At 39.8% G+C, this 27,580-nt stretch overlaps 1 protein-coding gene across 10 annotated transcripts in view; it reads right to left on the bottom strand.

Annotated features, from left to right (window-relative positions):
• The window catches only part of AKAP13 (A-kinase anchoring protein 13), a 292,102-nt gene that overhangs the window by 180,302 nt on the left and 84,220 nt on the right, over window positions 1–27,580 (bottom strand). For all 10 annotated transcript variants that reach the window (XM_072950728.1, XM_072950730.1, XM_015234379.3 and 7 more), the window contains exon 3: window positions 7,800–7,947. In XM_072950728.1, coding sequence (XP_072806829.1) covers window positions 7,800–7,947 — 148 coding nt within the window. The remainder of the gene's footprint in view (window positions 1–7,799; window positions 7,948–27,580) is intronic.

Here is a 27,580-nt window from a genome sequence, read left to right as displayed (position 1 = left end):
TGTGTAGAACTGAAAGAAAACCATGTATTAGGGAAGTCAGAATGTCAGAGAAGGCTGTGAAATAGACATCCAGGAGACGCCACCCAAGGCCAGCCCAATATTTTCCCTTCAGACATGCACTCACAATCTGAAGGAGAAACTATGAATCACCCTGAGTAAAACGTGCCATAAATCTGGGATTTGTTTGGTATGATTATAGGCTGCTTTTTCCAGAGAAAAACTGAGGGTTAAAAGAGGAGGGGAGAACTGAGGGTTTCCTGGATCAGTCTTTATTAATCTTTGAGTAAACTGGAAGAGTTACTACTGATCACGAACAAAGTGCCTCAAAAGTGCCTCGCCCCACTGTCTGGAAACCAACCACACAGGGCTGGCAGGGCTACTCTCTCACATTCATGTTTTCTATTAGGCTCAAGTGGTTCACAAGATTATATTTTAATCCCTACAACCTTTTAGATAAAACATCTAAAAAAAAAATCAACTGTTCTTTTTCAAACAAAGGTTATATAATACGGACCTATTAATAAAACTGAAATCACTGCATCTGCACACATAAAATCTCTTACTACCATAAATTAGCACTAGAGACACGACCATCTCCAGGGGCCATCAGTCTTGTGACTGCCTTTGCACACACAAAATGCAAAGCATTAATGATGGCTACATCTTCACAGCAAAAACACAGGGATGGGAAACTATCCAATGTGGCATAGTAACTACAATTTTACATGAAAACAGAAGCTGCCGCGTAAAGAGGACACGTTTTCAGCTACTGACATGGTGTTTTTCCTTCTACTCCATTTCCTGATAACAGAAAAGGAAAATAAAAATCCCAAGTCCTTTCAGAAGGGGAAGTTCTGAAACTTTTACTGCACTGCTTCTGAGGGAAATACCCCCAGACAGTCTAGAGAGGGGAAGAGGATGAACTGTTAAAGACACATGGCCTAAACTTTAATTTCATTTTTAAAAACTGACTTCTGAATATATCCCACCATCAGGTCTGGTTCATTTACAACAGAAACATGAAGCAAATGGTGGGGTGGGAGAGTCCTGACCCAAACTGAATTGTAAGAGGCCCTGAAGTACACTGGCAACCAGCGGTAGGGTCAGAAAATACCAGGTTTGAGTCTCACCTCCACTGCAGACATCCTAGGTTACCCTAAAAAAGCCACGAAACCTTGAAGCTTGTTTGCACACAAACTGAGAACACTGCCAACCTTCCGGGTTGCTAAAAAACATCAGAGATGGCTGTCAAAGCCATCTGGCAAAAGCCAGGCATGTAAAACTGGTACTTATTATTATGATTAGTCATTTAAATGCTCCTGTTCAGGTGACTCAAGAAGAGATCCCTAGTACTCTACCATGAGCTTCTGCAGCAGGGTCACAGTTTCTGAGCTCAACGGTGCCCGACTCCAGAACTGAAAAAAATAAAGGGAAGGGGGAAGAATGCAAAATACACGAAATACAGCAAGGAGCATCCAGATGGGAAACAATAATTTAACTGCTGATAGCCCTCTTAAAAACATCTAATCCAAACCTTTATTAAATTGGCAGGTCAGGAGGTGTGTGCTCCTGAGGTTGGAGAGCTTCTCTGCAGGCTGCTTATCACTACATGAAGCACCCATCCCCATGGAAACGAAATGCTGCTGCAGATAAACAAATCTGCTGAAGCATGACCCAAGAATTACTTCATTTCCTATTAGGCTAAAAGTGGCACACATCCCATCCAGGCCGTCTCTTTTGAGGATGAAACAATTGGGACTTTGTTTGACCAGCTACCCAAAAAGGAACCCTGAAAGGGCCTGCTGGGCCAGCCAAGCCCAGTCCCACTCCTCCATCTTCTACAAGAAAGGCTGCATTAGATGTCGGTGGTGGAAAATATAAAAATAACATCTTTTACTTCTTCAGTTAGGCATCACAGTATTTAAGAATTTGGTGTCTTTTTCTTCCTTTGAAGTGGCTATATAGGGTTAAAGGAAATGTTCAGGCTTCAGACTCACCCTCTAACAGGAGACAGGATTATGTGCAGAAGTATGTGCCTACTGTTAGTTTTCAGCGGTCTATCAGTAGATGTGCAAATTTGGCGTATGTATAGAACACCTCTATATGTATAGGAGTCCTTAAGTAGAGGGGTGAAAAAACAGCAGACCCAGGAATCATGTACATTTTGGGGGAGAAAGAGGCTAATTAATGCTGAAAATCTGAACTACAATAATCCCTACTCTAAGGCAGTGCTTCTCAACCTTTTATTCACTTTCATCTCCCCAAGGAGTCTTTGTCAACATTTTTCGCTATTTGCCACCTTTTACCCCGTGAAATTTTAATACCACAGATATACCATACATTTGCGTATCTATATCTGTGCTTTATATATAAAGAGTAGATTTTTTTACACTCCTAAGAACCAATTTTCACCCCCCTGGGGGGATACTGGCCCCATTATAACGCATGTGCTCAATTCCAGTGGTGCGTCCGTAGTTCTAAGGTGATGAAATTAACAATTTCCACACAAGCATTGCGAAGGACAGTAGACAGCGGGCATGTTTCCCTTCAACTACTTCCCAGTTTGTTTTTCCAGGACAGCCAGCCACTATATATAATAACCAGTCCTGGGATAGTAATTTAAGTCTTTTAAAATATAAAATCACATCTTTCTCACTGAAATAGCCTTATAGTAGAAGTATTTGAGAATAGGGAGACTGTTAGAAAATGTCCAATAAAAAATAACTGATTATTTTGACAGAGAGAGAGAGACAGGGTACCAGAATTCTCTGACTGGGCCAGTTTATAGAACTTCTTCTCAAGTGCGTTATTCAATTTGGCAACCTCTGCACATCTGCTGCTAGAAATAGAGGCTTGGTTCACGAGAACTGAGTCACACCATGATATAACTGTAGGACTACTTGTTGAGAACTGAGCTGTAAGCACTGATTTTTAATTAAGCCCTGAAGGACTTCTCATCATGGTAATTTTTTTTAATCACAAATCTACTTTATATAGTACCTTTCCTTTGATGAGTGAGAAAGTAAAGTAATATACAAAAGACCTGAGTCAAATTTGGGGTCAATGAATGTTTGCAGTTTTCTGGTGAAACAAAAATTCTTGCTGTGAATTCTAAAAGTAAACAGACACGCTGGAAAAAAAAAAAAAGATTTTCTCTTATGAGAGACTCTGTACCAAAGCCTTCCACAAAAACAGTATGCAGCATCCACTAAACATCCTGTCTCATTACCATTCTGCAATTACTGTTTGCTTGGCCTAAATCTGATCTTATTAATAAAAATGAACACAATAAGACACAACTCTGTATCCCCCAAGAATTATCTTCCAAGGATACTCAGATTTCTTTATATTACTTAGCAGTCCTACAGTCTCTTAAAGAAAACTCAGCTTCATCTCCAGTGGAAAGTCACTGTTTAGTTAAAATGGGATTTGGGGTTGGATTTGTTTTCTACGAAGAGAAAAAATAGAGATATTTTACTTTCATTTATTACAAAGGCAACATCTTTTGTCTCTGGAGACATATTTTCATTTCAGGCTGTATTTCACAACAAATTATATTGTTAAACCAGCCACTTCATAGGTATTTTTGAATGTAGTATTTTACTATAAAACTTGTTTGCCTAGTGTTTTTAAAATTTTTTTTAATGGAGGAGAGGTAATTTTGGGTTTATTTTTTTAAAACAGAGGTACTGGGCACTAAGTCCAGGACCCTGTGCATGCTAGACACGCACTTTACCAAGAAGCTCTCCTCTCCCTCTCCCCTCTCCCGTCTAATGTTAATTAGCACAAAGATGGCTTTATTTTCAAAACAGAGGATACTGCTTTCAAAGTCTTCAATTTTTATTAAAAACTACTATATATGTTAATAGTAACATGCTCACTGTAAACCATACAAACAATTCAAAGGCAGATAAAATCTCCAAAGGCTCCAACTAACTGTCCCCTAAGAAGTTACTACTCTTAACACAATTTCATATTAAAAAGAGGGGACTGTATCACATCTACAGTCTTTCTATGGCAGTAAGGCAAGAAAAGATTACCTTAAAAAGCCTTTACAATTTTTTTTATAACTAAACATACATGCACAATTTATTGTGAGTTTCTACAAGAAAGTAAGCAAAAAAGCAAGAATTTAAGAAAAAAAAGGAAAAAGATGGACCGTAATCTTAATAACTGAACTTGAAGAGGTTTTTTAGGAGACTATTAAGAAATGTCTTATTCTTTACACCCACCCCACAAAATAAAAGGTTACAGACTACCATCAAGGAGTAACTTGTCTTTTGAAGGTCAATCAATCATCTAGTTTTAGTAAAAACTAAAATATAACACAACACTGACAATGAAACATGCAGAGGACTCAAAGAAAAATCAGAGCCAGCAATCTGATGAAACATGACATTAAAAGCAAGATCAAGGCACAAAGCTCTTTTTCTTCCCATAGTCAGCCACATCAACTAGGAACTGCAGAGCTAGCCGCACACATGAGCAGAAAGAGTGCAGGGACACCTCTCTCGGCAGCGGGTGCTGCAAACAGACGGTGCACATCTAACCAGTAACTAACTGGGATGCACAAAGCAAGTACAGACTTTGTATGAACAATCCTGACTACTCTGACAGTGCCCTCAGCAGACAGGGACTCTGAGGCTATCGATATGGTTAACTGACGCACAGAAATCATCAGAGGTAGCTCTGCAGAGAGAACACAGACTCCTGCCCACAGCCGAATTCAAGTCAAGAAGCCAAAGGCTCCTTTAGCAATTTTCAAAAGAGTGTGTGTGTTTGTGTGTGTGTGTGTGTACCTTTCTAGAAGGGTGGCTTCTGAGAAACAGGATGAGTTCAACACAGTGGAAATGCAGTCCCATCAAGTGGTAGGAATTCACAGAACAAGCCTTCCTGGCATAACCAGTGAACAAAACAGACATACGTCCTCTCCCTCATAAAGCTGACACTCCAGTAGAGGCAGGTAAAATACAAATAAGATAAATAAAACATATACTGTGTTAGAGGTTGACAAGTGCAATGGAGAAAAATAAAGCCAGGAAGGGGAGCAGGAAGTGTAGAGAGGAGGCAGTTGTCTAATTTTACAAGGTGGACAGGAAACGCCTCACTGAGAAAGTGACATCTGAGTGCAGACTTGAAGGAAAGCAAGAACAAGTTAAAGACATCCCCCAAAGCAGACTTAAGGCAGTTTAACTCTAGACAAAAGTATTAACTCCATGATATAAACAAGAAATTCAAAAGTAACTTTAACTCCCCAAATCCCTCCATCTCCGTCCTCCCCCTCCCCCTCCCCCCCCACAGCAATTACTGAACCAAGCCGGACGACAGCAGCTGAAAAAGTGAGCAGAAAGCCCCACACACGACGTCCAGAGCAGCGAGGTCTACTCGGGAAGCCTCCCTTGTTTCCACAGTGAACAAAGCTCCCACTTCACCAAGGAGGGAGGCTTGCTGGTCCCCCTGCAGACACATCAAAGACTCACATGTGGAAGGGCTGCCTTACTCTTCATTTGGCTCGCTTGAACAAGAAGGTCTTTCAAGGACTCTAGTCCTTTGTCACCTCTGCTGTGATCAGGGGCCTCAGGCAGCAGCCTGACTGAATTCAGGCCAACTGGGAGCAAAGGGGACAAGTTATGAGAAAATGGCAAATGGGTAAGGTTCTAATTTGAGGGAGGAGAGCTGATTAGTGAAAAATAAGAAGAAGCCAGGTACTCCAGGACCTGAGCAAATGGTCAGAAGTGATTTCTGAGGATTCAGATCAAATGAGGAGGAAAGAGCAAAATACATTATCCATTCTGGTCGGCTGGGGTTCACAGGACTAAGGTACTCAAGTCAGTAAGCACAAAAGGACGCTTGGAGATGGGTGGGGCTGGAAAAGAGGGGTCCTGAGACACATGAAAGAGCTGTCAGACAGAGGCAAGGGAAGAAATGGGGACTGGAATTCAGAAAGGCAGGTCAGGGACAGGCTACAAGGACAGGGCACAAACTCAGAGCTCTTGGCTGTCATACACGTACAGGGGGACTGTGAATCCGAGGAGAGTAACTGCCTGCAGCCCACCCGAATTTAAGTACTTTGCCACTGAAGGTGTAAGAGCCGCCAGGCATATCCCTCTCCACCAAGAGGCTGGGCTCTGCTGGTTCTGGTGACCGAGGACAGCGGTGAGGTCACAGGGCTACATCCTTGTAAGAGCTGTGCTTCCCTTACACTCTCCTCTACCCAGTTACATGCTTCCTTGCTCGCTCTCTCCATAAGTGCTAGCACGCATGCGTGCGTGCGCGCGCACACACACACACACACACACACACACACACACACACAAACTCCTAAAGCATTTCTAATGCAGGGAAGAAAAAGTTTATAAAAATTACCTCCATTCCTTTCCTAACAAGGGCCCAACCAGAGACTGACTGATTCTACCTAGCTGAGAAGTCGGTTCTCACCATCACCCACATGTGATAAATGTTCGGCAGTGGTGATACTGGATGGCTCCTGACAGAGAACAGACCTCAAGTTCCAGATAAGCCTTTCTGACATGATAGACATCACGGGAAACAAGGCAACTAGAGCTTTAAGTTACAAAGAAGGATACTTAATACTCTCCAGGAAAAAAAATCAGTACCTATCCTGAACTCCTTGCCAAACTGCCTATCCCTAAAAGTTTGGGGGAAATACGCATAGGAAGTGCCAAGAATCTTTAAATCCTGTATTTTCAAAATCTGTCAGCCAGGAGGATAAAAAGTTTTCAAAGGTCATAATCCCAGTTCTTGACTGTGGTATACTTTCCAGGAGTTGGTAGGTATTAAGACATGAAGTTATTTTATATAAAATGCCACAGCAACAGAATGCTGGCAATCTGACAATACCACAGGACCACATACAGAAGGGGCTTCAAAAACTAGTACTTTTTTTACAACATCTATTTCAACAAAGTGAAATCAATGTTACATAAAATAAATACTGGTAACAGGAAAGTTTCAATAAGAACTAAATCCATTTTAGTCCCTAAAGGCAAATGGTTCAACTATTAACACTTTTTAGGCCTTCCCCTTAAATGCGCCCTCTCTTATATTCTGATGAAAACTGGTCAATTATTAACTGTGAGGCAAGGTCAATTAAAGAAAGAAGATCATTTCCAAACACAAATCAATACACCTTCAGGTGCCTGGGATAGGTCAAGAGATGGCCATGATTTTATAAGCCATTTCTGGTGGAAGAAGCAATGACTGAGTAACATTGTAAAGAATTTTTAATAAATAAACACTTTCATTTTAAACTTATAAATGCAATAGTGATTAAGTATTCATTCCACCATGAACTATAATCCATTAATTTGAGGAAACTTTGGCTTTAACAGAAGACTTGTAAAGTCCTTCCCTGACGGATACTGAGGAAGGTGTTACTGTGTTTTCCCTTTGCTTTTGCCACTATGATATTCTGAATCAAATTTGCAGTTATATCATAGTAACCACACAATAACTTTTATCTTCCAAATGTGTTTTAGTTTTCCTCAACATTCCAATAAACTGGTATTTTTGCTGATTCTAATTACTGTCTTTCAATTTATGACACCATTTTATTTCTAGTTAGGCTCAGATTTTTGTGGAACAAACAAGATATAAACAAGATATTTTATTTCATAAATGGATTTAAAATAAAGATCTAACAATAGTTCTACCACCCTGACTCATTTGTCCTGTCACTCTGCACTAATGAACAGTGTAGAGTGAATATGAATATACTAATGACTTCTGTGGAATAAAAGAGTCACAGGAGTTAGTGAAGATCCTAATCAAACACTTACCAGGAGCAATGGTCTCCAGGGTATCAGAACTGACCTTCCGCGTACTTGTACAGTGATGGAGGGTGGAACCCGAAAATACCAAGTAAAAGACTACATCATCCTCAACTTTGTCCTCTTCAGCGAGCAGCACAGTGACAACACAGTCACCCTACGAAAGAGAGAGAGAGTTTGCGTTAGGCTCCTCTTGGGACTCTATCGTTACAAAATATCAAGTTTAAGGGAAAATCAAATGTATTTGTATGCCATTGTCCCAATCTAGTAAATTTATACAAATATAAACACTGATTGAGCACGTATGTGTCAGGAAGTATTTTAGGCATTGAGAATACAAAACGACCTGAAAATAAGATCTTTGTCCCTTTGAACTTAAATTTTAGTGGAGGGAGATTAGACAAACAAGTAAATCAACAAGATAGCCGTATATTTATGTGAAGAACTTTTTAAAGGAATATAAAAAAGCTCTCTGGAAAAGCTCCGTAAAAATTTCAGGAAAATTCAAAGAATAAGGCAGAGAGGATAGAGGAAGCATATTTAACAGTTGCATCCTTATACTCAGAATGCCCCTCAATCTCTGTGTTCCAGTTGTAGCAATAATTCTCTAGATTCTACACCCCACAAATCACTGCCAAGTCCACCCATTCTCCAAGAAACACGGAGCGCCTCTATCACAGCTGGCCTGGAAACAGTGGCGTGCAAAGAACGTAAGCTTGGGCTCCAGACAAATCTGGGTTTAAACTCCGTCTACAAAGACTTTACTTAAATCCCCTAAATCTCAGTTTCCTTGACTGTATAAATGGAGATAAAACCTTCTCTTCTTACAGCTAATATGTGAGAACTCTTGAAACATATTCACCTCTCAGTCTACAACAATATTCTTAATCTATTAAAATGGGAGGGTCACTTTTCCAACAACTGGTGTTTCCTGACCATCTGGAATCTCTACTCTTCTTTACCCATCCCTCCACTAAGCCCATAGAATCAGACATAAATCTTGTGCCAGTAACTCTGCCCATGATTTTGCAACTATTCAGAAGTTAAGACATCTCTGTCCTTTTATTTGCTAGTATTCTAGCAATTTTGATACATTCATTTTTTAAAAATTGAGGTCAGTGGCTAAATTACATTTACTCTATGAAACACAGTCCTAATTACCATTCTCCCAGTCAGAAACATTATATAATTCATGTTGTAACCATAAACAAGACTTTAAAGCACTGAGGTTCAGCACTGTATAAATCTTAATAATGCACTGTGCAAAATCCAATTTAGAGAAGACTAGGCCATTTTAACATTAAACAGGGGAGAGAATTCTCATTACTTAAGAGCATCTTTTTTCTTTTCCACTTTAGCAATAATAAAGCCTCTTAGAGAACCATGCCACCCTGTGGCCACAACTTAATGGTCTGCAGCATGATGAAGCAGCAGGTAGTGTTTCACTAAACTATGAAAATCAAAAATTGTAATAAAGTCAAGCTTGGGATCAAGTCTAGTAGAGGAAATGCTCCAACAGGTTGATTCTGGAAATGGAGTTCACAGTACTTCCCGCAGTCCTGAGTGTCTCTTACTGTATCCTCAGCGCTCTGCGCTGTGTCCTGCACACGGTAGGGGTTAATCTGCTGTTAAGAAGTCAGAATGAACTACAGATAAGCTGTAACTCACCATGACTGCTGAACTGGATAGTTCCAAAATACCCTAGCACGCGGAATAGCAAAGTCAGTAAAAGAGAGTCATCACTGACTTTAGTCACTATTTAGAATTACACTTTGGGCTTGTGTATAAGTTCTTTTCTTGGAAAAGCTTAGGCTGGTAAAATGTTTAATATACTTTGGCATGATAAACCACAACCAGTTAAAATGTCTGCAGCACATATGAAAAGAATCAATTTCTCAAGGTACTGAAATATCGTTATAACCTGAAAAAAAGTATAAATTAAAGTTTTAAAGTTTCATCTTTTGGAGCACATGTTAGCAAACTTTTGAGCCATGGGCCAAATCCAGCCCTCTGCTTGTTTCTATGTGGCTCACAAGCTGAGAAAGGATTTTACATTTTTAAATGGCTGGAAGAAAAATATGTGTTAACATGTGAAAGTTCTATAGCACCCAAATTTCAGCGTTCACAAATAAAGTTCTTCTGGAACACAGTCATGCTCACCTGCTCACACAATGTCGATGACTACTTTTGCTCTGCCGTGGGCCACAGTAGAGTTGTGTGGCTGCAAAACCACTGTGGGGCCTGCCAGCCTAAACTACTTATAATGTGGGCTGTTACAGAAAAGTTGTTTTTCCACTTAGATAGCTAACCTGGAATTCCAAGAATATATCTTCTTTTTCAAGATCAAGAATTTCCTCTCCACACGAAACCCACGAGACCTCTCTGTGCCCAGGATACGAGTGATATCTGGGGCCTTCTTTTAACGGGGGTCAGAGAAGATGGCTAATCGGCAGTTGAAACCCTTTTAACAAAGCTTTCCATATCAACCTTTTTTATTCTTAAGACCAAGGTAAATAAGCTTTAAATTGCTTTCATAGCTTTAATAATTTTGTTAAAAAATTTTTGAGTCAACTACCCAAAATATTCAAAAGAAGAGAACAGAGAAGCCTCACTCACTTCAAACTCACTTGAAATTTAGGTTCCAAAGGCACCTGGAATCAAAGTACCTGTTTTCCTTGAAGGAGTATCCTCTGCACTCTGATAAAGTCACTGGGAGCAAATAATAAACACTCTTACTCTGCATTTCAGCCACATGACTCCTATTTCACCGCAGTAGTACCAGGCACTTAGAATTACTTGAGATGGCCTTAAAAGATTAATCGAGCAGAGTGGTGATTAAAAAACAAAAGTGAAAAACAGATCTAAGTAAGAATTTCTGTTGAGGTGGCTGCTTTGATCACACCATCCCTGAGGGACACCCTGGTAAATGACACTACAGCTCATGGGAAGGACAAGCCCCGAGGAATAGGCAGATAAATCAATCTGGCTGCCAGTTAACAAGTCTGTCGTGTTTTTTTTTTAACTACAACAGATGAACTTATTATAACAAGGGCAACTTTCAAGACATTTTGATTAAAATTTCAGTTTGACCACCTAACCCTGGGGACAGAGTACAACCACATCTCCATTTCTCCAGGAATGTGAACTCAAGAAATAGAGTGCTACCCTTACCAAGGTAATTTCTGTTTCTTTATTAATGAGAAATGTATTCTTGAACCTGACAGTTTTTCCAGGGTCCTAATTAGCTTTGCTGACAGATGGCACAAGAACTAACAGAACAGACAATCTCTACTAGGCCCCAAGTACAGGTGACACTCCAAATATAAATGCACTGCAATCCTAAAATGCCACCAATCACTTACTGGGTTTTAAATCGCAGTTATGGTCCCAGTTCTCCCCATCTTTAACTCATTTATATAGTGAATACATTGTATTAATAGTACTGTAATCACCTTTATATACTTATTAAGTAGTAAAAGGAAATTTATTTTTCATTTACATTTCTAACCTGGAATTCAAAGAATAAACCTTCCTTTTCTAGATCAAGGAGTCTCTTTCCACATTAGACCTAACATCCTGCTGAGAGACTCTTGATGCACCAAGATACCAGTGAGGTCTGGGGCCTTCCTTCCACTGGGGACAGTAACCTGATTGGGACAGAGTGGAACGGGAGGAGAAGAGCACCTGAGGGACGGGGGAGAGTGACTCAGCAGTGTGGGGACAAGCCAGGCCTTGGAAACAGGGAAGATGTCAGATGGCAATTTGGGGAATGAGACTGCTAGGCAGTTCTGTGGGAGGAGTGTTAAAAGGAAGGACAGCACTGCTCTCTGAGACAGCAAAATGGTGTCAGTCGTTAAGGTTTCTAGAAGGTGGCCCTGTCAGCAGCAGATAACCGCAGTGGTATGCTGGAGCTGGCAAGGATGGGCTTGGAAGAGCTTTCCGTATTTTCAGGAGTTCCACAAGTCAGGTGTTAAAACATAGCCATTAATAAAAAGCAAATGACATAAGCTTACAATTAAATAGATGTAATTAATACTCAAAAGTCACCACTTCTTAATTATTTTGCCACATCGGACTATTACCTATGCTCTTGAGGTTTCCATCTCTTGCCCCTGTTATAATGATGCGCTACTGCATCTTGTTCCAGTACACATCTCTTGCCAACTCTGTTCAGTGATGTGGTGCTGACATCTCGAAAACAACCATTATGGGAGTATTAACACCACCGAAACAGGCAAATGTTACAAAGCAGGGTTTGGCTTGGTTTTGCTTTTTTTCTTTTTAACCATCACATCACTGAGAACAGGTCAGCAAAAGGGAAAAGGGGGAAAGGAAGAGAATTTCTATAAGGAAGGCCCAATCAAGAGAGGTCACTGCTTACAAGGAGTCAGAGGGCTTGCTGTAAGAGGAAATCCTAGGCCAGTACAAAGCATCTCGGGTCACGGACAACAATGTCGCCACAGTTCTGCTCCCAAGAGTTCAATATAATCCCCACCTTAGGTCAACGTGTTTTCTAATTTTCAAACTTGGCTGAGAACTTGTGAGCACACCACAGTGGTTAAGAGGACGGCCTCAGCCTCCATCACAGCAGACACAGCACACCACTCTCTCCAGCTGTTTAACCTGGGGTACACTAAGGTCTCTGCCATGAGAGAGCAACAGTCACACTTACCTCATCTGGTCATGGCAACAAGTAAATGATAAAAGTAAAGCACCTGTAGCAGTGCATGGCACATGGTAACTGTTCAATAAACCACAGCTATAATCACTGTACGGTGCAGCATGATGACTACAGTTAACTGGTTAACAATCCTGTACTGCACCCTTGAAAGTTGCTAAGAGAATAGATGTTAAATGTCCTCATCACAAGGAAAGTTTTCTAACTGTATGTGGTGATGGATGTTACCTAAGCTTATTGTGGTGATCATTTTGCAATATATATATATATTGAGTCATTGTGTTGTACACCTAAAACTAATGCAATGTTATATGTTAATTATATCTCAATAAACAACTAAGTGATAGCTATTACTATTTCCAGAATGTCAGCCCCATGAGCATGTTTCATTCACTGAGCTATTCCCTTTGTCTAGAATAAGCAGCAGGTGCTCAAAACACACATTTGACAAGAGGAGGAGACACCAAAACTTTAGTAATAGTTATTCCTAGGTAGTAGTTGAAGCCAGTTTTAATTTACTTCATGCTTTTGTGTTTTCCAATTTTTAAAAATAAAAATCGATTATTTTAAAAAGAAAAAAAAAACTTATTTTTAAAAATAATTTGCTCACTTATAAATTACAAAGGGAAAGATAGAAGCCTGGCAGACACCACCTGAATCAAGTGATCAAAAAAGTTAACATCACGAATAATGAAACAAAGTTAACATCAGACGTCTTCTGATCCCATCCACTGGGTACACAGCATCACTTCGTGTTCCTAACAAAAATGCATAAACTCAATCTAGTCCTAAGAAAACATCACACAAACCCAAATTGAAAGGCTTTCTGTTAAAAAAAATAAAAAACAAAAACTGGTCTATACTCTTCAAAAAAGGCACTAATGAAAGACAAAGAAAGACTGAAGTACTACCCCAGATTAAAGGAGACTAAAAAGACTTTCCAACTAAACGCTATACATGATCCTGGACTGGATCCTGAACAATAAAAACAAATTGCTATTAAGGACATTAATGGGACAAGCATCAAGATCTGAATGAGGTTTTCAGATTTAACACTGTATCAATGTTAAAATTTTCCTAGTTTTTGGTAATTGTGCTGTGGTTATGTATGAGAATATTCTTATTTTTAAGAAATACACAGTGAAGTATCTGGGGTAAAGGAGCATGTCTACAAGTTACTCTTAAATGATTCAGGGAAAAATGAGAGATAATGATTAATTAAGCAAATAGGGCAGAATGTTAACAGCTGGTGAATCTGGGTTTAGGGTATATGCAATTTCTTTGCACTAGTCTTAAAGTTTTTCCATAAATTTGAAATTATTCCAAAATAAGAACTTTCCTGGAACAGACTGGGATTTCAAAATGTAGAATAGATAAACAAGATTACACTGTATAGCACAGGGAAATGTATACAAGATCTTGTGGTAGCTCACAGCGAAAAAAATGTGACAATGAATACATGTGTGTTCATGTATAACTGAAAAATTGTGCTCTACACTGGAATTTGACATAACATTGTAAAATGACTATAACTCAATTAAAAAAGTTTAAAAATATATAATAAAAAAAGAAGCTTCCAAGAAATAACTTCTCAAACAATTTATATGACCAGATACTCAAAGTTAAAAAGTACAAAATTAAGTTACATTTCTGAGACATATTTAGTAAAGACATTCTTGCAGGGTCCCAGAATTCGGAAGTTCTAACAGTAACTTTCATTCTAGAATCGCAAAATGACAAGAGATATACCCAGCGTTCACATGGGAAACGTGAAACAAAGGAAGTAATACTAGGTAAATATTGAGCATTACTCCAAAGTAGTATCTTTCCATGAGGTGCCAATTATTACAGTACCAACAGAGTAACTCCAAAGTGAGTTCTTGTATAATTCAGATGCTATTTGCATTCATGGAATTACTTTCATTCTCACCTTTAAATACAGAGTTTTGGCAACTGACATACCATTTTGCCCAATCATTTCCTAAAGCAACCAAAGACTGACAGTCGGGATTAGCTTTTCCATTATCTGAAATGCAAAGCCTATCCCATGGAAACTCAGGGCAGCTGGTTTTAAATTTCATTAAAGGCTCACACCACTGAGGGACACCCAGTAGCAGTAAGCATACCTAACACTCCGATTTTGGTCACTAATACCATTCTTCAGTACTGGAACCAAGGCAGCTCAAAGAAATGGCTGTTTCCAGGGCTAGGTCATGGGATGTACAAGATAAGGACATCTTGTTTTGACAGAAAATAAGCAAACGTTCCCGTTAAAAAAAGAAAAAAAGGACGGGGACATGTTGCATATTGAAGTGGCTTCCTCTGGCCAAATCTGGAACAACTTGGGACCAAATTTTCAATTAAGAACAGTAATGAATTATAAATAATGAAAACTAGGAAGTCATGAGTCTACACTAACAATACTAACAATAGACATCCTAACAATAGACAAATAAATTAAACAGACATCCTAACAACAGATAAATAAATTAAACAGAGGAGAAGGGAGAACCCTATGTATAATGGAATGAAGAGGCTGACTGGGCCACAAGCAGTAAAATTACCATTTTGCAACCATAATGGTAGAGATCAATTCTGGCAAAAACTGTCAGTGAATGCTCAATCTAGGGGGAAATTGTGATGAGGAACAAGACATTTACATTGTCTTAAAAGTATCGCCCCACAGACTGCTTACTAGTTACAAGGAAGAAAAAAGTAGTATTTATCAAATGAAGACCTCTGCCAATACCTTGACCAGACAGTCAAAATAAACATCCTCAGTAAAGATAAATGAACAGTGTGTGCTTCCAGATGTGATGCCCTGAGAAGGACACAAAATTACCTAAGCAGTACTCTGACCAAGAACACAAAAGTTCAATCTAATAACAAGGAAGTATTAGACAAACAAAAAATGAGAAATGTTTTATTAAAAAAAAAGAGAGAGAGAGAGAAGTGTACTGTATTCTTCAAAATGGCCAACGCCATAAAAGATAAAGGCGAGCTGTGGACACGTCCCAGATTAAAGAAGCTAAAAGAGGCCTGACAACTAAAAACAATAACCAACTCATTGTGATTTAGAAGAGGGAAGCTCCAGTCTCAGGAAATTCATACTGAAGGGCCTTAGGGATAAGGGGCCAGGATATCTGTAACTTACTGACCGACAGTAAAGGAAACACTGTGGGTGTAGACAGGTATTAGAGAGAGTGCAAATGATAGAGCAAGTGGGATGAAATGTTAACAACAGGTGTTATCCTGAGTAACTAAAATATGGTTATTCTTTGTACTGTCTTTTACAACTTTTTATAAATTTGAAATTATTTCCACATATGAAGTTTTAAGAACGTAAAAATGAGGGGAAAAAAGTGTTTCATTCAAAAGGCTTTAAAGGACTTAAGGACTGGGGATGTGACAAGCTCTATCAACACAGATGTGGAAAAAGCTCTTTATCAACAGCAAACTGTTTATAAAGTGGCCTTGGTGCTAGGTTCCAGGCTGGACGCAGGGAGCCTGTCCTCACTCCTGCACAATCGTCTCTTATCCGACGAAAGAGGAAAAACAACTAATATAACACAGCAGACATTTTAACCACTAAATTAATAGTCCAGACACAATAAACACCACAGAAGTTTGGTGACAGGAGAAAGGGTGGGGAGCCAACACTGGCTCACAAGTACCCTCTTCTGTTTTGTTTTTTTGGTTTTTTGAGATGAGGGCCTTTATTATTTTATTTATTTATTTGGAGGGTGGGTATGTAATTAGATGTATTTATTTTAGTGGCGGTAATGGGGATTGAACCCAGGACCTTTGCATGCTAAGCACGCACTCAACCACCACAACCACCACCCTTTTCTGAAGGCCCACTGCAGGTCAGAGGGTGGAACCAGCCACTTTACAAACACTGTAAGGGCAGTATCTCTGCCCCTGCTTAAGAGATGAGAAAACTGCAGTCCAGAGAATCTGTAATATCTTGTGTAAGAACAAAGCTAGAAGGGGCTAAAGTCGGGATTCAAACCCAAGTAGGATGCCAAAGTCTGTCTTCTTTCCACTATTCTGATGCTAAGGTTAAGCGCAGGAAACAGAGTTAGGTGACAAAAAAGGAGATGTGTATGTGCAAAGAGGTAATCATCGATAGAAAAAAACACATGGTCAATAGCAAGCGAGCTGCAGAGACCAAAAGAACCACGACAGTTTAGAAGGAAGAGAGTGCTGAAGACAAGGAAGACGAGCATCCGGAGGTGATGAGGGAGATGAAGCAGGAGACAGGGTCACATTCAGGGTAAACTCAAACCCAGGCACATGGGCTGCTAGGACGCGAAGATGTGTGACAAAGCCCTGGACAGAGTATGTTTAAGTGTACGCTTAGCCCACCTTATTGCACGCACTTCTCATCACCACCTGAAGCTTGTGAAAAGCAAGAACTGCACTCGTTTGGGCGCTTCACCCAGTGCCTGTCTAACAAAATGAAGTTTTCCAATAACTATATGAATGAACAAAGGTAGCAGAGATCAGCTTAAAAACAGTATTAATGGCAAGCCAAAAAATTCATACTTGAACCTGTATGCAGGCAAGAAAAAATATACAGCCTTGTGTGGTATGTACTGGTAGAAAATCGGGTAGCAGAGGAGTGGAGGGTAACATGCTAGAAGCTGCAAATGTTCTAGGAGGTTTAATCTCACAACAGTATCCTAAAAGGAAAAAGAGAAAAGAGGAAAGGAAACCATCCGGGGAAAATATTACAAAAACATAGTGTAAGAAAGCAAAAGGAGCTTAAACTACTATGGTACCAAGATGAGCTAAAAAGAAATAAATGTAGAAAGGCATGTGGTTGGAATAATTTGATAAAATATGGTAACTGACTGACTGGGGGCTGGACAAAGACAGGAAGAGAGTAAACATGAAGTGACATTAGCAGAAAAAGGGGCATCTCACTAAGGAAATATGAGGGGGAGATGATTTGTGAGAAAGAACAATAAGCTTTAAGTGTCGAGTTTCATACACCAGAAGGATGGAAAATTGTAGATATTACATATCCAACAGGTAGTCAGCAGGACAGGCTGTCAGAAAAGGTCTGAGCTGGTGAGGCAGGTCTGAGAGTCAACGTGCACTAAGTTAAGAAGCCTGGACCATCAACGAGTCTCCATGGTCACAGAGAGCCAAGGACCAGACCTTCAGGTTCCTGTAGGGGAGAGAAAGAAAAAGCTGATCTGCAGAATCAGACCAAGCAAGGAAAGGCCAGCCAGAGAAGAGGAGAAACCAAAGAACAGAGAATCAGGGATGCCAACAAATGTAAGGATTAAAGGCTAAATGAATCCAAGTCATTCAGAAAACAGCTGCCAAATCAGAGTTTTTAAACACTGGGTATTATTAAACTAACAAAAATCAATATAATATCAGCAAACCTCAGAGAAATATCAGTCTCATATTTCTATCTTTGTGAGCATCCCGAAGTACCATTCCTTGGCCTTCTTTACACTGGGACTCACTCGAAAGGAGAATACCACAAACTTTAATTATAATTTGTGCCACCTAATTTACTGGAGTGTTCTAGGAAATAAAAGGCCAGTTTGTAAGGCACAGTCATAGCAAAACGTACCCTGAGTGCCTTTAAGATAACAACAAACATAAATGTATGATGTTGTTGCCATCAGGCTGAAAACACAAGACCCAGCAGAAGAAAAACCCCAAATCCAACTCGCTGAACAGGACTGTTGAGTTCTGCTGGGTTTTTAATAATCCTCCCAAAGTAACTTGTATGCATCTCAGAGTAGCTTTGTTTTTCTGGGCAAGTAACACCATCACAAAGTACTAGCTCACCAGGTTTGCTTTGTTTGTTTAAGTTGTATCTGTATTTAAAAAGTCTTTATTTTTATTTCAAGTATCTTCAAACTTTCGGTGTGTGTGTGTGACAGCAAGAGAGTGCATGTGCCCAAATGTGCCCACATACACACAAATCTTCAATATTATGTAGGATCCACTATTTCTTCTGTGCAATATGTTCCTCACTAACAGAGTATCTGCCACGACAAACGGTCATGAAGTAGGAAAAACATAGGCTCGGGAATAAGATCAGAACTAGTCACTTCATAGCTACAGACCTGATAAATAACCACTAGAAACTCATTCAGTCAGCAAAATGAGTTTACTCATGATAGTATTTATTGATCATCAAATATCTGTCAAGCACTTTTAAGAACTAGGGGATAAACATGAAAGAGACAAGGCCTCTGGCCTCACAGAGCTTCCATTTTAGCAAGTAAAACAAATTACAATAAGTAACACCAAGGGGAAAGTTCTATTACAGAGAGTAAGACAGGTAAGGGATTAAAATGTGTCCAAAGTGGGGTTGAGAGTCTGTTTCAGGCAGGAGAGTCAGGGAAGGCTACTAAGGGAAGTCACATCTGAGCAGAAACCTGAGAGAAGAAGCAGGTCACAAGTGTTCAAGGCCAAGAGCCCAGCAACTGCAAGACAAGCATAAGCTCAGCACGTACACGGAACAACAGAGGGCAGTGAATCAACACTGGATGGTAGACGAGGTAGGACTTTGGATTCTTTCCTAGTCTGAAGCTGAAGCACTGGAAGGTTCTGAAAAGAGTAACATAATCTGATTCACATTTTAAAACAATCACTGTGGTTCTCTCTCCTTGGAGTGACTTTATCCTTTTTCTACACCTACATGCTTTGAACAAACAATGTCCATTTGAGAAGTAATGTGCCATAGCTCGAGCATACAAACCATAAGCAAGAAAGGAGGACATAAAGAAAAGCCAAGGACGTCGGCTTTTATACTCTAATCCCAGAGAAGCCCTGGAAGGCTTAACATTACTTCCCCCATCTACTTTCTACACATGGTTGGAAGATCAAATGAGAAAATGATAAACAACTTTTATACAATATTAGTGATCATTATTCTCAAACGTCCCATTATCCGTGAGGTCTTCCCTGACTGTCCTACATGAAATATGAACTCCCCTGCCCCAACTCTCCTTATCTTGCCCTGTTTTTCCCCATAGCACTTTTCACTATTTTACATGTATTACTTCCTTGTGTGTATGTGTGAGTTTATATACACATACTCAGTATATATTCTACATATATATTATATGCATGAAATTCTAAGGGCATATATTTAGTTGCATATTTCCCTGATTCCCTCCTCTCTTCCCAACTTTTATGTAAGCTTCACGAGGCCAGGGAGCGTATTTGTTTTACTCACTGCAATATCATGGCCTGAAAGTGTATTTAAGTACTCAATAAATGATGGATGGATGGACGAATGGATGGATGAATTCCTAACTGGATTTTCTTCCTGGAAATAATCTGCCTCTCTCTTGTCAACCCATTTAAACACTTAAGATGACTAGATGAGAAATTAGATCTTAAATCCAATTCTCTGGCTATGCCAAACTGGAGCTCAGTGGTCCTTAAACAGTCACTTAAAATATAACTAAGGCTCAAAAGGACCAGTGACAAGAAGAGAATATAACAGCATCGTCCCCATTTATCTACCTCAGCAGCTTTACCCATCTCTCTCTCAAGTGGAAAAATATTCAGGTAATCTTCACTCCCTTCAGAATAAAGCCCACTTTCCAGACTGGTCAGCAAAGCCCTTTTTATAACACCTTCCTTAAAAGATGTCTCAAAGCACCTCAAGTGACATGAACCAAAATCAACTGTGAAAAGTTACTAATTCAGGGCATAAACTACATTCATTCCATATGAACAGTGGCTGATTTCAATGTTAGAAAAGATGTAACTATTTTATTTCATATTTGAAGTTAATTTACTTCAACCAGGTTCATCTTTTGCCACATGAAAATACAGGGTCAATGAAACCCCTATAATCTTCATTTTTAATCTTTATTCCTGCCAAAAGCATTCCGTTCCCAATGTTAATACAAAACTATTATTTAAAATACTACTACTAATGATAATCAAAATTCATACTGTCTTCTAGCTTCAAAATTTTCAACACTAAGATATACACAAATTCTTAAAGATTTCCTAGCACCACCTATTTGGTCCATTAAAATAAAACCAGCAGATGATTTATAAAACAGAAACAGACTCACAGACATAGAAGACAAACTTATGGTTACCAGGGGAAGGGGATAGGAAGGGATAAATTTGGAGTTTGAGATTTGCAGATACTAATATATATATATAATAGATAAACAAGTTTATGCTGTATAGCACAGGGAACCATATTCAGTATCTTGTAGTAACTTACGGTGAAAAAGACTATGAAGATGAATATATGTATGTTCATGTATGACTGAAGCATTATGCTGTACCCCAGAAATTGACACAACATTGTAAACTGACTGACTGTACTTCAATAAAAAATACATATATACAAAAAACCCAGCAGATGGCGCTCAATTAGTCTGTTGCGTTCTCTATGGAATGGTTTTAGAGACTATTCTGTTTAATGGGGAATAATCTTGAAACTTCAGCTGGGAAAGGAACCAAATTTTTAAACTTTGGAAATCATTTAATGTATGGCCCTTTTAACCAGAAGTATTCCTTACAAATATTTTTTTTTTAGAATTCTAAGAGTATAACCTTTTTGTTTCAATGTACAACCCTGTCTGTCAGTCCATTCTTGTTAATAAGTAAAGCTAAATTGGTTGGACAGGGTTGGCTGGTGGCTCTGAAAAAAAAAAAAAAAGCACCAGCCTCACCCTTTCACAGATGTTTCCCAACTCTCTGGACCTGCTAGAGTAATTAGGTCAACACTTAAAGGGACAGTCCCCTCTGCTAACAGGACCAGATATTCAGTTAAAATGCAGAGATCATAAAGGTTTTTGTTCATTCTTGATAGAAATTTAGTGAGACTGGAGGGGATTAGACAAATCAATATCTCTGCTCCCCCAGAGAGCAGACGACTGAAGTGGGGGCATTTTATCATTAAAAAAAAATCTACCAGCTTGACGTCTGGTCTACCCATCTCTGACTCTTACTCACTCAGCTTTCCTGGTCAGTTCTCTTGGTTTTCCTCAAAAGTCACCTATGAAATCGGGTCTCCAGGGTTTTAGGCTAGCCACACAGTCTGAAGCAGAAGAATCTCCAAAATACAACGGGATGAAGTTACTCCCAAGACTCACAGATGGCCAGCAGGGTAACATTTGACCTCCTGAGCACGCCCCGTCAACTGGAAGCAAACACGCCCTCCCCAACCTAGCCCCTGCTCACCTCTCCAGCCTCTTCTCCCTCACAGCCCCTCCCCACACATGCCCTGCAATCATACCACACCGCATACGGTTCAAGAGCACACCAAGAGGTTTAAGCCTCACTCTTTACTATTTGTTTCACTACTAGGCCATGCTGCTCCTTTTACCTGTCATATCCTCCTCTCACCTGACTAATGATTGGCCCAAGAGAGGACAGCATGAAACAAGACATGGTTGCCTTTCCTGAGTAGCCACCTGGTCTCCGTCCTCAGGTGAAGGCCTCCTTACCTGGTCTTACACACTATGTCTCACCCACTGCATGCAGATCAAGGTCTCCTCCAATTCCTTAAGCTGGCTGTTTGTGCAATGGGTATGTGTACGGGAGGGGAACCCAGCAGGTCAAGTTGAACTCATTCCTAATCCAGGATATGACAAACCAGTAAGACCATGAAGAGAGATATTCGAGACCTGCAAGTGGGACACTGTCAACTACACCAAAATTAAGGAGGGAAGAAGGAAACACAGAATAGGAGGCATTATCACTGGCTCTAAAGTCACATGACTCAGAATACCAGCTTCCCTTGCTACTAGCTCCGTGATTCTTTTAGGAACCACCTCCGGTCCTTTTTGGGAACTGCTAGATTGTAAACTCCAGAGGGGGAGAAACTGTATCTTCTATATTCACATATCTGACTTGTATGAAACAATTTAACAATGGGCCTTTCACCAAGTGCTAACTATGAACCAGCAGCACTTTAATTGTCTTACACAGATTAGGGTTACTATATAATCCCCTTAAGCAGTAGTATTTTAACAAGGTATACCAAGTATCTAGCACACAGCAGACCCAAAATAAATGCCCCCACCTTACTTACCTCCACCATGTGCATAAAAATAGCCCACATTTCAGAATCTCTGTCTTTACTTTCCTATATACTCTCTCCAAGTAAACCACATTATTTCTCAAACAAAGCCAAATAAAGCAATAAATTTTACTATTTTGGGTTTATATTTAATTATGAGTGAAGGATTTTAACTGGATGGCAAAATTGGCTTTATGAAACCCTCTGAAAAGCAGTCATAAAGGAATGCAGAAAGAAAAAATGATTAATTTTAAAAGTAAATTATAAAGCATAAAGATGGTTAAGTCTTCTAAGTGATAGTAAATAGCTATATGGGCATTACACAACCCACAATACTTAAAAACCATAAACTAGTAAGAAGTATTTTATCATCTCAGATGAGAGCAACATTTTTCTTATCCAGCCTTACGTGGTGAAACCAATGCAAATAAATATTCAGGGTTTTTTTTCTTTTAAGTTTTCCTTTTAAAGTACCGAAATTTTAAAAAGAAATAAATCAGCTCTATGAAAATCTAACTAAGGTGTATTACACATTTCCTGGCCTTCTTAAATACGGACAGGGAAGGGCAGGAATACTGACTGAGAAACACCTGTGTGCTAGGGTCTTTATAAGTGGGGACAACAATATTTAACAGTTGAAGAGTAAATTATATATGGGAAGCACTTCTCAAAGTACCTGGTACTTGGTAAATATTTAATAAGTGCTAGATATTGTCATTTTAAAATCACACTTAATCCTCACAAACACCCTATAATACAGGTTTTATCCTGCTGAATTTTACAGATGAAGACTCAAGGCTCCCACAGCTGGTTAGTACTAGAGCAGGAATTTAAACCTGTATCTACTTGACTCCTACAAAGAAGTAATTTTTCTCTACATGGGTTCTCAAAGTGGTGCCCCAGAACTAGAAGCATCATCCAGAAACCTATCAGAAATGCAAAACTTCAGCTCTGCCCCAAACGCAATAAATCAGCAGCTCTGGGGCAGCAGCCCTGCAACCTGTGCATTAAACAGATCCTCCAGGTGATGCCAAGTAAGACAGCCAGGAGCCCGCACTGCACGGCTCCCCACTGGTGCGGCTCCTACGGAAGGTCCAGTGCCTGTCCCTAAACGGCTCCCCTTCTTCCCAGACAATCCTGCTTTTCACTGCTCTGTTCTGCCTTCAATAATCCCATCAAGTCCTCAGCAACAGCCACTTCTTCCTGCACCAGGGAGGGGAAGAGCCGACACACCGCAGCATATCCTGATGTCGGGAGCCCAGGCTTCAGAATCAAGAAAAGCTAGTACGAACTCACCTCTACACTTCCCAGCTGCACGACTTCAGCAAGTGACTGAAGCTCTCCGGCCCTAATTCCTCATCTTTAAAATACAGAAAATATTATCTCATGAGGTTGTAGGGTGGTCAAATAAGAAAATGAATGTAGAAGATACAGCACAGTGGGTAGGTACTAGAAGGTATTCAATAAATGGAGAATCTTAGGATTACCATTTTATTTGGGGGGGGGGGTAGGTTTATTTATTTTCAATGGAGGTACCAGGGAATGAACCCAGGACTCTGTGCATAATAAGCACACACTCTACCACTGAGCTTTGCCCTCCCTCCCAACAGTTTTAACACAAAGAGCATTTCTGCTGCCTTCTACTGCATACACATACCTCACAGCAAATGAAAAATCAAGACCACAGCCCCATAATCTACAGGAAGACTGAGGCTGGACTCTCAGTACACCATTTCTTAAAACACCCACTTTTGTTTCATAATAAAGACCCACTTCTAATTCTGAGACTTAGTAAGATATGGAGAACATATAATCACACCCATAGATGTGGCAAGGATAAAACAATTTTATGGAGATCTGAAAAACAGGGGTTTGTGGAGAAAAGATACTGGCTATGGGAAACACCCACAAGAGTACCTTCTTAACATTATGCTGCCTGGGATCCCTTAACCACACAAGGTAGGATGAGCTAGACAATGCTGGCAAAACTTAATAAACTTTACTCAAGGTAGAATTTAGGAACACAGGAAGTGACCAAAGAGGAATTCATAGTCACGACAGTAGTTCAAGATCACCTCTGGCCTTCAACTAGTTCAAGAAGATGACAGGAATGGAAGAAAATAAATCCACCATCAGACTGGTGGGTCCCATGGACCAAAAAAGGAATGTACCACTGCCTGAGTAGTGAGATAAAACTCACATTTCCTTCTGTGGACATAACAAAGAGAGACAGCTGAAAATTCCGCCCCAGCTGCCAGATGCTCTGTATATCACACAGGGTCAGCAGTTAATCCACACAGAACTTTGTGAAGGGCTGCAAGGATGCACAAGGGCCAACACTTCTTTTTTGGTTTAAAAAACAGTAAACAACTAAACAAATCTCTGAAAGTATCCTTAAGTTCTACCTACTTAAGGATAAGGACCCACATAAAAGGAAACCATCAGAATCTCTGGAGGAGAAATGCGTAGGAATAAGGAAAAGTACTAAAGATGCATATCATCAGCTCATTAATCAGTAAGTCAGTGTACCTTTCCGAAGAAGGTAATTTCCACATCCCTGCTGATACAAACACGTCCCTAATGTTCTCCCTGTCTGGAGCTATCTATGGATTTCTGAGTTAGATTCAGTAACTGTATCTGTACTCCGTGAACCTACTAAGATTTCTATCTCAGTGACACAGCAAATTCCAAAGAAGGAAATGAAAATCTTTAGTCTTATAATAAACAGATAATAACTTTACTTTTTTTAGTTGATGTACAATATTATTTAAGTTACAGGTGTACAATACAGTGATTCAGGATTTTTAAACATTATACTCTTATTTATAGTTATAAAATATTGGCTGTATTTCCTGTGTTGTACAGTTTACCCTTGTAGCTTATTTTACACATAAGAGTTTGTATTAGAACTTTAAAATATAAATCCTGCTGTCTTAGTTTCCCTATCGGTAAAATAAGAAAACAATCCTAATTCATAGGTTTGTCCAACCAATAAAATGAGTACAGAGAGATGCAAACACAGAGTTCCAAGCGAACAGCCCATACACAATACAAAAGTATTAGACTGTCTGGGGTGAAATTCAGTTTTCACCAAGTATCATTCAAGTTTTTCTAGAGGCCCTATCTCGGGGGTCAAGGTGACACTTTGTCACTGGTTCCAGGTCACAAAGTCCCTTGTGCGGCTTCATCTCCCAAGTGATGATCTATAGTGGCCTATCCTTCAGGGTCATAAACCTTACCCCCCCCCCAAAAAAAAACCTAATCTTTCACTAATCTCATCCACGCATGGAGCAAAGCTCTTTCCTGAACAGCTTTAATTTTATTTAACTAAACAGTGAGAACCTATCATGTGCAAGGTACTATGATAGAAGCCGAAGCTAAAATGAGAGTAATAAAAACAATTCAAGTATAAAGCCTCTGCCCTGGGGTGCACACAGTAAATGGAAAAAGGCACATAAGGAAAAGTGTACTCATTTATTGCCTATGAGATGTTATAGCAAAGTCCATACAGAGTAGTTGGGGCCTGGATAGGGGAGTGAAAGATTCCACAGGAGGCTGAAGGTGCAGGAAGGGCTCCACAGAAACAAGTGACAGGAAATGTGTCTGGAAAGATGAGCAGGTTTCTTTGTGAGTGTGCTGTGGGTGGCGGAGAGGGTTCACTGTATTTCAGAGATGGGGAGAGATGCAAAAACTGTCTCACATGGCAGAAGGCTAGCTCACACAGAGTAGCAACTGGTTTACCTGAAGCACCACTGACTCAGCATGTAGTCCATAACTGGGAGTTTTAAACTCGCAAATGCTGGCTGCTGGCTTCAATTTTTTTTTTAATTATGCTGTCCAAAACTCAGTTATACAAGCCTGTTTACAATATCATTCCAAAACCCAGGTGCTCTTATCAGTTCCACTGGCATCATGAACTGCTCTACTAACTATATAAAGCAGATCTGGCTTTAATTATCCACAACCAAACAAGAAAGGAATTGTGAGAAATCCCAAATGACATAAAAATATTGTGAAGAGTAATGTGAAGCATTAACTCCCTTAATTGAAAATCATCACTGCCTCCTGCCAAGAAATAAGCAGTCCTATATTCAATACTACATACTTGATGTTATTCTGAGTCAATAATCCAGTAATAATTTACTCAGGAACCTGCCACAGATCCGTCTATTTGAAATAATATCCGGCTTAATGTGTATAATTTTCCATGTATCTCCACAGTCAACCACTGCTGATGGGTTAGCAGTCAGCCATATGCTAGAAGTTCTACTCAAAATGCTCCAATTTAATTCATAAGAAAGGGGCTTTTAAAACTATCTTTTTTGTTCACTTGGTTCATGCTTAAACACAGGTGCATCACAATCATGTGACGGGCATATTTACAAATGGCTTGTAGGGACCCCCTCCAAGCATTCTGCTTCAGTAGGTCTGGGTGGGTCCTGAAAAATGTGTGTTTCTAACAAGCTCCTGGTGATACTCAAGCCAGTGGTTAGGAACCACACTTGGAAAACCAGGGCTCTAGAGCAATCCAGGAAGTCAGTCTACGTCACCCCACACACCGACTACTGTGAGTAGACAAGGTTGGTAGGATTTCTATCTTACATTTGAAAAGGGTGTGGGAAGTAGAATTCAGTGCTAAAGCCAACCTTGAAATGCAAAACGTGACATAAGCATCAGGCTTTCGGTTAGTTTCCAGGTCAGGAGAAGGTGGTCTATCAATTTGAGGGACTGGTAATGAAACCATCCTTACCTGCAGAGACTAGACAGAAAGAGTGAGAGCTCTGAGTTCAAATCTCTGCTTCACCTCTGACTAGCAATGCTCCTTCCTCTATAATATGAGCCTTGCAAAGGGGAGGGGATAATGTACGTAAGTCACCTTATATAGAAGGGACTCAGTAAATGGCAGTTCCCCTCCCCTTTCTAAGCAAACCAGAGAAACAGCTGTCAATACAAGTGCATGTGCAGAAGATGCAAGAGGAAGCTGCACAATATAATGTCTATTTGCTTTCGCACTGCATCACAAAACAAAGGAGATGGGCCTCTTTAAGAACTACGTATTTAAAGTTTCTATCTATCATC

The sequence above is a fragment of the Vicugna pacos genome, chromosome 27 (genome assembly GCF_048564905.1).
Source record: "Vicugna pacos chromosome 27, VicPac4, whole genome shotgun sequence".
In the NCBI taxonomy this organism is placed as follows: domain Eukaryota; kingdom Metazoa; phylum Chordata; class Mammalia; order Artiodactyla; family Camelidae; genus Vicugna; species Vicugna pacos.
This window is presented reverse-complemented; position numbering and strand designations above follow the sequence as displayed.